This window comes from Manacus vitellinus, unplaced genomic scaffold (genome assembly GCF_001715985.3).
Source record: "Manacus vitellinus isolate BGI_N305 unplaced genomic scaffold, ASM171598v3 scaffold_29_pilon, whole genome shotgun sequence".
NCBI lineage: Eukaryota > Metazoa > Chordata > Aves > Passeriformes > Pipridae > Manacus > Manacus vitellinus.
In genome coordinates, this window is record NW_021940207.1 from 2,595,409 (window position 1) to 2,603,937 (window position 8,529).

Sequence of the window (8,529 nt, forward strand, 5' to 3'; positions counted from 1 at the left end):
CGGGCACAGGAGAGCCCGGAGGCTGGAGGGCTCAAGGACCTGGAAGCGCTGGGGGAGCTTCGGGAACCTGTGGGAGGGAAGGATGGGGGATTACAGGGCAGTGAGAGCCTGAGGGATGCAGGGACTGCATGGGGATGAGGCTAAGGGAACTGAGTGGCTAGAGGGTCCCCTGTCCTCCCTGGCTGGGGGAGGAAGGCCCCCCCAAACCCCTGGCTGGGGTTGAACAGAGGGAGCCAGGGTGGTTTGGACACGGCCCCACAGACCCTGCTCCATCAAGGCATGAAGTCCACCTGGGGTATAGTGATGCTGCTCGTAGGGTGACCCACAAGAGAGCACCCGTGGAGGGGGCAGGAAGCCCTGTCCCTGCGCATCTCAGCCCCATAGAGGGGGTAGGAGGAGCCCCAGGACTAGATCCTGCTCTTGTCTTAAGAATGCTGGAGAGGGGTTGCTGGCTGTTGTCCAGTATGAGGACCACCCAGGAGAGGAGAGGAGCATACTGGGGGGAGGTGGGGCAGTGGAGGGGGTCTGACTGGTCAAGCTCCTGCAGGATGCTGAACGATTCCTACTAATGCCAGTATCTCCCAGGAATCCACCCTAATGGGGGGTTCCTGCCAACCGTCAATCCCACGGTCCCATGGCAGCCCTTGGCGATGCCCCCTCCCCATCCCAGCAGTGTGGAAGTGGGCAGAGTTAGGCATGAGGCACTCACTCTGCTTCACCCCCTGCACATCATCTGTCCCACTCTAGCTCGTTCCTGGCCCCCGACACCAGCCTTGCAGGCAGCCCTGGGCATTCACTTCATTCCGTAGCACAGGCTGGAGGGTGATCCACAAGCCACTCAGGCATTAACTCTGAAGCTTAAGGATAGCTTACAACCGGCAGCATTGCTGAGTCTATTCCACCAAAATCCCCAGCATTTTCTTCTAGCTCATCCCCCCCTCCAATGCTGCTGACTCAATTTCACCAGCTCCCTCTTGGCTGAGTCCTCAGCAGCTCTCACGGTTGGATCCATGCAAACTACCCTGCAAGGCCAAGGATAAGGGGGATCCTGCCCTGATAGCTGGTACCCTTGTAGTGCCCCTTCTCCCTTCACACACTCTGTCCTGCGCCCTGGTCACCCCAGGGCTGGGATGGGGCAGGAGATACCTCCAGATGTTTCAGATCGATGCACATCTGCATGGAAAGTTCCAGGCAGGGGAGGAGGGGTGAGACAGCAGCACTAGGCAACAGTTGCTTGGTGACGGGGACCACGTCTCCGTGGCGATGTGGCACCTGTCGGCAGGGCTGATGCCACACAGCTGCTATGGCTACGCAGAGGGATGCTCCAGTGGCAGCCCCCAAGCTCCCCACCAGCAGCTCTCCCTGTGCTCACCAGAGCCACCCGGGGCTGGGGACAACCTCTGAGGGAGACTCAGGAGCACCAGGAGGGGTCAGGGGCTGCCTCGCCCCTCTTTGTACCCACTGAGCAGACACTACCCACCTCCCCATAAGAGCCCAAGGGTGTGGCAGGGTGGGTGACAGCCCTCCATGCCCCTGTCCCAGCCCACTCCGTCCCTTAGCAGATGCCCAACTACAAGCGTGCCACGCTGCAGGATGAGGAGGGGCCGGAGCCAGCAGGGGATGGCAGCGCCTCTCCGGACAGCGTGGAGGTGAGGTCTGCCCCAGCTCCTCCATCCTTCCCCTCTCCATCCTCCCTGCCCTCCCCCCTCACCCTCAGCCAGAGCCTGCTTGCAGCCAGGTGGGCAGTGGGAGAAGGGCTGGGAGCCAAGCCAGACCTGGCTGTCCCCAGGGATGTGCTGGGAGGCAGCCAAAATGCAGCACAGAGTGTGCTTGGACAATTGTCCTTCCTTGTGGCTTGGGGGGGCTGCCAGAACCCACCACCGGCTTGCCAGGGGTGGTGGGGAGGGATGCCCTGGTCCCCACCTTCTCATATAGCCATGCCAGGCACCGGAGAGTGGCAGGGGAGGAGGGAAGGGGGAGTGGTGATGTCTGGTCCCCCCGTGGTGCGATGGCAGGTCCTGCTCCTGCCCAGGTGGGGTTTCGGAAGGGGCCGGGGACGCTGCTGAGCCGCCTGGCCTCGCGCAGCCAGCTGGAGCTGGTGCTCTGCGCCGTCACCGTCTCCCTGGCCCTGCTGCTGGGCATCGCTGTCATCACCCTGGCCATTCAGTACCAGAGAGGTAGGGGGAGTCGGCAGTGGTGTCCCCACACCTGGGAAGACATGGGAGGATGAGGAGTGATGGGTCAAGCCTGAGGCACCTGCTCTGGGTGCTCTGCCTATCCTGGGGTGCAGGCAGGGCTTGGCCCCGCTCCATGCCTCAGTTTCCCCCAGTCCATTTGCCCAGCCACAGGCATGCCTTCCCTGCCAGATCCCTCTCACAGCACGTGCCTGACGGCTGCCTGCGTCCGGGTGGCCAGCAAGATCCTGGAGGCCCTGGATACAGAGATGGACCCATGCCAGGACTTCTACCAGTACTCATGTGGGGGCTGGATCAAGAGGAACCCACTGCCCAATGGGCGCTCCAAATGGAGCACCTTCAACAGCATCTGGGACCAGAACCAGGCCATCATGAAGCATCTCCTAGGTGGGCACCAAGGGGTCACAGGCACTGAGGGGGTGGCCACTGTGTCCCTGGGGCTGACCCACAGCCTTCCACAGAGAATGCCACCTTCAACTCCAGCAGCGAGGCAGAGCGGAAGACACAGCGGTACTACCTGTCCTGTCTCAAAGAACAGAGAATAGAGGAGCTGGGCTCCCAGCCCCTCATGGAGCTCATTGACAAGGTGGGCAGACATCCACATGTGAGCCGAGCTGTCAGGGCTCAGCCCAGCATGTCTTCCGCTCAGCTCTTCATGTGACTGGGGAGGGAGCAGCCTTTGGGGACGGACCCCATCCCTCCTTGAGGTGCCAGGTCTGTCTGTCAGCAGATTGGGGGATGGAACATCACTGGCTCCTGGAACCAAACCAGCTTCATGGAGGTACTCAAGAGCGTGTCAGGCACGTACCGTGCAACCCCCTTCTTCACAGTGTATGTGGGTGCAGACTCCAAGAGCTCCAACAGCAACATCATCCAGGTTGGCACCTTGGCACTGAGGGGCGGCAGGCACCAGGTGGGACTGGGCTGTCTATGCTACTCCTCTCTCCCCCCAGGTGGACCAGTCAGGCCTTTTCCTCCCATCCCGGGATTACTATCTGAACAAGACCGCCAACGAGAGGGTAAGGCTGGGTGCTGGGGACGCTGCTGGCAGCAATCAGGGAAAGCCATGGCAATGCGTTGTGAGCAGCTCTGGGATGCACCTGGCACTTGCATCCTGCTCACCCTGGGGAGGTGGAACGAGCTGCAGCCAGTGCTGAGTGAGGGCTTGGGGTCCGGCAGGTTCTGGCAGCTTACCTGGACTACATGGTGGAGCTGGGCACGCTGCTGGGGGGCACCCCAGGGCCCACCCGCCTCCAGATGCAGCAGGTGCTGGACTTCGAAACCCAGCTGGCCAACATCACCGTGCCCCAGGCTGAGCGGAGGGACGATGAGAAGATCTACCACAAGATGAACATTGCCGAGTTGCAGGTGGGCACAGCCCAGTGCAGTCTGGGGAAACCCTCCAGGGACATATGGGAAGTTGTCTACTGGGACACCAAGGGGTCCATGCCCACTGCTCCCCCCCTCCAGGACACCCTGGGCAGCCCCATCAATTTTGGGATGTGTGCTGGGTGCTGGAGTGAGGTGCTTACCTACCCAGTTTTTAGGATTTGGGAGGAGCTACCACCTTGCACAGCGGGATCCAGGGGTCCCCTCCTTGTCCTGAAGCATTAAGAGCACCAGGAAGGGTGCTTGGTGGCAGTGAGGGATCTGATGTGGTGGAGCACCAGGAAGGGTGCTTGGTGGCAGTGAGGGATCTGATGTGGTGAGGGAGAGCACAGCCCCCTGCCCCAGGGGGTCCTCTACCTGGTGCCACATCCTCATGTCCCCTCCAGGTGCTGGCCCCTGCCATTGACTGGCTGGATTATCTGTCTTATTCCCTGGCCCCACTGGAGCTGGCAGACACGGAGCCCGTGGTGGTGTATGGGGACACCTACCTCCAGCAGGTCTCTGACCTCATCAATGACACTGACAGGAGGTGAGGCTCCTGCGTGCCCTCAGCCATGCCCCCCCATGGCAGGGGCACATTTTGGGCTTGTCAGTGGCTTGGAGTCTGGAACATGCCCACAGATTGTGGTGAGCTGTGGCATATCTCTGCTCTTGCAGCATCCTGAACAACTACCTGATCTGGAACTTGGTGCAGAAAACGGTCTCCAGCCTGGATCAGCGCTTTGAGACAGCCCAGGAGAGGCTGCTGGAGACACTCTATGGCACCAGGAAGGTAACAGTATGTCCTGGGACAAGCCCCCTCTGCTCCTGGCCTGGAAGCAGCCAGGACCTCCTCTGCCCTTGGGATGCCCTTGGGATGTCCTTGGGATGCTAAGCCCTGGATGCTGCAGAGGGAAGCCAGGGATCATCTTTTGGGATGGGGTTTAACTGCTGAACATCTCCCCTCTGGTGAGGAGGCTGAGCCAGGCTGGGTGAAGGGAGAGGAGCAGGGGAGTGAGCTGGGCATCTCACAGACCCTCATCTCGCTCCCACAGTCCTGCACACCCCGCTGGCAAACCTGCATCTCCAACACGGATGACACACTGGGCTTTGCTCTGGGCTCCCTTTTCGTCAAAGCCACCTTTGACCGGGACAGCAAGGCCATCGTGAGGACACTTCTGCCCCCACCCCCTCCCCATCACCATCCTTGGGAATCCCGTTTCCCCTCCAGTCCTAGGGCTGGAAGGTGGGGAGCTGGGAATTGGGACCCCCAGCCCTGGGGAGGTTGTGTCCTGTCTACTCTCTCCCCACAAAGGGGCTGGTGGGGGTAGGGGGCCTTCATTCCCTCCCCTCCCCAGGCTGAGGAGATGATTAGCGAGATCCGGGCAGCCTTCGAGGTGTCTCTGGAGCAGCTGGACTGGATGGATGAGAAGACCAGGCAGGCTGCAAAGGAGAAGGTGACTCCAGGGAGGGAAGTGGGTGTGAGACCTCATCTCTTCCCAGTAAGCCCCCCCATCTCACTGTCGGGGCCTCTCCCCATGCAGGCAGATGCCATCTATGACATGATTGGCTTCCCTGACTTCATTCTGGACAACAAGGAGCTGGATGATGTTTACGATGGGGTAGGGGGCTGGTCCCTGCTCACACCACGCCCTTGGGGGCCCCATGGTGGGGCAATGTCACTGTCCCATGGCCAGGGCCGCAAGGTCAGGCATTTGGGACATTGTGCAGAGCCACCCTGGTACTGAATGCATCCTGGCCGGGGTGTGGGGAACCATCTCAGTGGGCCCCTCCTGATCCCTCCTCTTCCTTACCAGTACGAGGTCTCTGAAGACTCCTTCTTCCAGAACATGCTCAACTTCTACAATTTCTCTGCCAAAGTGATGGCTGACCAGCTCCGGAAACCCCCCAACCGTGACCAGTAAGGGGGAAGGCCTGGAGGGGGACAGAGGATGTGACATCGGGGTACCTGGGTGGCACTGGCTCAGTGGGAAGGAGGTCCCCCCATGGGGTAGCACAGCACTGTAGGTCACCTGTGGTCGCTGTAGCTTGTCCCCAGGACATGGTCCCTTGATCACAGGATGGGGGCAAAAGTGCCAGCCCCGGGCAGGGTGGCACAGGGAAGCCATGGTGCATGATGGTACAGGAGGGTGGTGGGCTGGGTGAGAGGTGACACAGCCTTGCCTGTCCCCTATCACACCTCCCTGCCCCAGATGGAGCATGACACCGCAGACCGTCAATGCCTACTACCTGCCCACCAAGAATGGGATCGTCTTCCCTGCCGGCATCCTGCAGGCCCCCTTCTATGCCCGCAACCACCCCAAGTGAGCCTGGCATGGGGGGCACCTCCTGGGGGTGGGGGGGAATGGGCTGGATTGGGGCCAGCACGCCACAGAGCCACCCACAGTAACAAAGCAAAGCCCTGGGGGGCTTAAGCATCATGCAAGCCTTTACATCCTGCAGCCAAGACAGCCTGCAGAGTCCCCTTAGGGCCACCAGTGTCCCCAGTAAGACTCATTCCCAGCTGGGTCCCAACTGGAAAAGAGTCTGGTCGGGTGCCTAGGCTGTGGAGGGGGTGGCCAGGCAGAGGCAGACTGCAACACCAGCACACCCCTCCCCTGTACTTACCTGGCTCTTTCCCATGGCCCCACAGAGCCCTTAATTTTGGTGGCATCGGCGTGGTGATGGGGCATGAACTGACCCACGCGTTCGACGACCAAGGTGAGAGCCCATGGGCAGCCCCAGCCCCGACTCCTGTTACCTTCCTGCCTCCCCAGCCCACACCCGCCCTGCCCTCGGCATGGGCAAGGGGTGCCCTGGGTGCACAGGGGTCCCGCTTTGCCATCCATTGCATCGTGCGTGCTCGTGCCCCCCGGCCGCCCCCCCTTCTATCGTCCTGTCTCCCCAGGTGGCACCCGCCGACACCTCCCCCCGGCTTCTCTGTGCAGCTTTCGCTCCATCCGCTTGGTGAGGACACGGTGTCTGCAGCCCCGGCCCCCTCCTCACCCTCCTCCCCGCGGGGCACGGGGCGGGTCCCTCTCGCATCCGCTCTGCTTTGTGCCTTCACCACAGCCCCGGAGCAGACATGGGGTCAATGGGGGATTGTGGGATCACAGATCTGGGTTTGGATAGTGGGAAGGTACCGGGGGATGCCTGGGGACCCAAGTGCGCAGCTGCGCCCCAGCCAGAGCCTGCCCAGAGCAGGGACTGCGGGACACCATCCCTCCATGGCAGGGACCCAAGGCGCCAGGTCCCCCGGCATCCCCTGGCGCTCTCCCACCGCACCCCACTCTGCTTCGGGACCCCCTGGTCCCACCCCACCCCACTGCTCCGTCCCACAGGACGAGAGTACGACAAGGAGGGAAACCTGCGGCCGTGGTGGCAGAACTCCTCCCTGGAGGCCTTCAAGAACCGGACGGCGTGCATGACCGAGCAGTACGGCCGCTACACCGTCCACAGCGAGAAGGTCAACGGGCGGCAGACGCTGGGCGAGAACATCGCTGACAACGGCGGGCTCAAGGCAGCCTACAACGTGAGTGCTGCCGCCCGGAGGGGACACGGACCGCCCCCCCTCTGTCCCTCCCTGGGGCTTCAGGCCAGCTCTCCCGCAGGCATACAAGTCCTGGCTGCAGAAGAACGGGGAGGAGAAGCGTCTGCCAGCCCTGGGACTCACCAACCACCAGCTTTTTTTCGTGGGCTTTGCACAGGTAGGGCTGAGCGGGGTGATGGGTCTTCTGTCCCTCCTTGGCTGCTCAGAGCCACCCCACAGCCCCCCACAGCTGCTCTGGGGGTTCTGTCCCCATCCCTGAGGCTACTCCCGCTCCACCAGGTGTGGTGCTCCGTCCGGACACCCGAGAGCTCCCATGAAGGGCTGGTGACCGACCCCCACAGCCCCGACAAGTACCGTGTCATCGGCACCCTCAGCAACTCCCGGGACTTTGTCGAACATTTCGGCTGCCCCCTGGGCTCCCCCATGAACCCCGGCAAGCACTGTGAGGTGTGGTAGGGAGGGGGAGGGTGCTGTGGACAGAGGGGACAATGCCATGCTGTGCCCCCGCCCCCAGCCCTCGCTGGCTGCTAGAGCTGGCTACGGGCAGAGAGCGGAGGTCACGCTCTGTCGCGGTTCCCCTCCTGTGTACAAACCGCAGACCCCACCTCTGCCCCCTCCCCGGCACACACGGCCCCACACCAGGCACCCACCGCAGTCCCATCCACAGCCTGGGGCTGGACACGACCGGCAGAGAGGCTGTAGCACCCCCAAAACGCAACTCTGCCCCCAACCCTGATGCGCTTGAGTCGGGCACAGCTCAGCGTCTCCCTGCACTGCATCCCCCCCTCGCAGGTGGGCAGGTCAGAGGGGTCCCAGGGAAAGCACTAGAGCCAAGATACCCCCGCTCCTGCCCCGCAGCCTGCCAGAAATGGAGACTAGGGGCCACCCGGCTCCGCACTTCCCTTGTCCCCTCCCGATCCAGCTTGGCTTCCCCATCCACCTCTGTTGGGACCAGCGGGCGGCAGCGGGGACTCTGGTGCCTTCAGGTGTGGGTGGCTGTCGCCGAGTTTATGTAACGAATAAAAGCAGTTTCCACTTACTCCAGCAGCTCGGGGATCTTGGCGGTGTCGGGGCTGGGAGAGAGGTGGGATCTGGAGCTGGGGGGGGTGACTCAAAGTCTGGGGGGACACGTGAGAGCTGAGACATCCCGAGGGACCGAGGGAGGGGAGTGGAGATGAGATGTCTGGATGGACGAAGGGAGGGGAGCAGAGGTGTGGGGAAGAACGGCAGGGCCGGAGGGAGTGAGTCAGAAGCACAGGCTTTACCCCCTGGTAAAGCCCAGCCGGGGGGTCCCGCTGCCCCCAGCACGGGTGACTCCAACCTGCCCCGGGGCCGAGCCGCCCCCGAGTCCCCTCCCGGAGCCCCCAGGGCCCGCTCTGGCCGGTCCTTCCCCGCACAGCCTGTCCGCAGCCCCGC

At 62.6% G+C, this 8,529-nt stretch overlaps 1 protein-coding gene across 1 annotated transcript in view; it reads left to right on the forward strand.

The window, feature by feature from the left end:
* LOC103758239 (endothelin-converting enzyme 2) overlaps positions 1 to 8,152 on the forward strand; it is a 10,390-nt gene extending 2,238 nt beyond the window's left edge. Inside the window, exons 2-19 of the mRNA XM_029960724.1 lie at positions 1,560 to 1,649; positions 2,033 to 2,177; positions 2,367 to 2,582; positions 2,657 to 2,781; positions 2,926 to 3,072; positions 3,149 to 3,214; positions 3,375 to 3,563; positions 3,971 to 4,113; positions 4,242 to 4,356; positions 4,619 to 4,729; positions 4,922 to 5,020; positions 5,108 to 5,185; positions 5,381 to 5,484; positions 5,777 to 5,887; positions 6,217 to 6,284; positions 6,905 to 7,095; positions 7,175 to 7,270; positions 7,393 to 8,152. Of these exons, the coding sequence (XP_029816584.1) occupies positions 1,560 to 1,649; positions 2,033 to 2,177; positions 2,367 to 2,582; positions 2,657 to 2,781; positions 2,926 to 3,072; positions 3,149 to 3,214; positions 3,375 to 3,563; positions 3,971 to 4,113; positions 4,242 to 4,356; positions 4,619 to 4,729; positions 4,922 to 5,020; positions 5,108 to 5,185; positions 5,381 to 5,484; positions 5,777 to 5,887; positions 6,217 to 6,284; positions 6,905 to 7,095; positions 7,175 to 7,270; positions 7,393 to 7,569 (2,271 nt within the window). The 3' untranslated portion in view covers positions 7,570 to 8,152. The remainder of the gene's footprint in view (positions 1 to 1,559; positions 1,650 to 2,032; positions 2,178 to 2,366; positions 2,583 to 2,656; positions 2,782 to 2,925; positions 3,073 to 3,148; positions 3,215 to 3,374; positions 3,564 to 3,970; positions 4,114 to 4,241; positions 4,357 to 4,618; positions 4,730 to 4,921; positions 5,021 to 5,107; positions 5,186 to 5,380; positions 5,485 to 5,776; positions 5,888 to 6,216; positions 6,285 to 6,904; positions 7,096 to 7,174; positions 7,271 to 7,392) is intronic.
* The last annotated feature ends 377 nt before the right edge of the window (positions 8,153 to 8,529 follow it).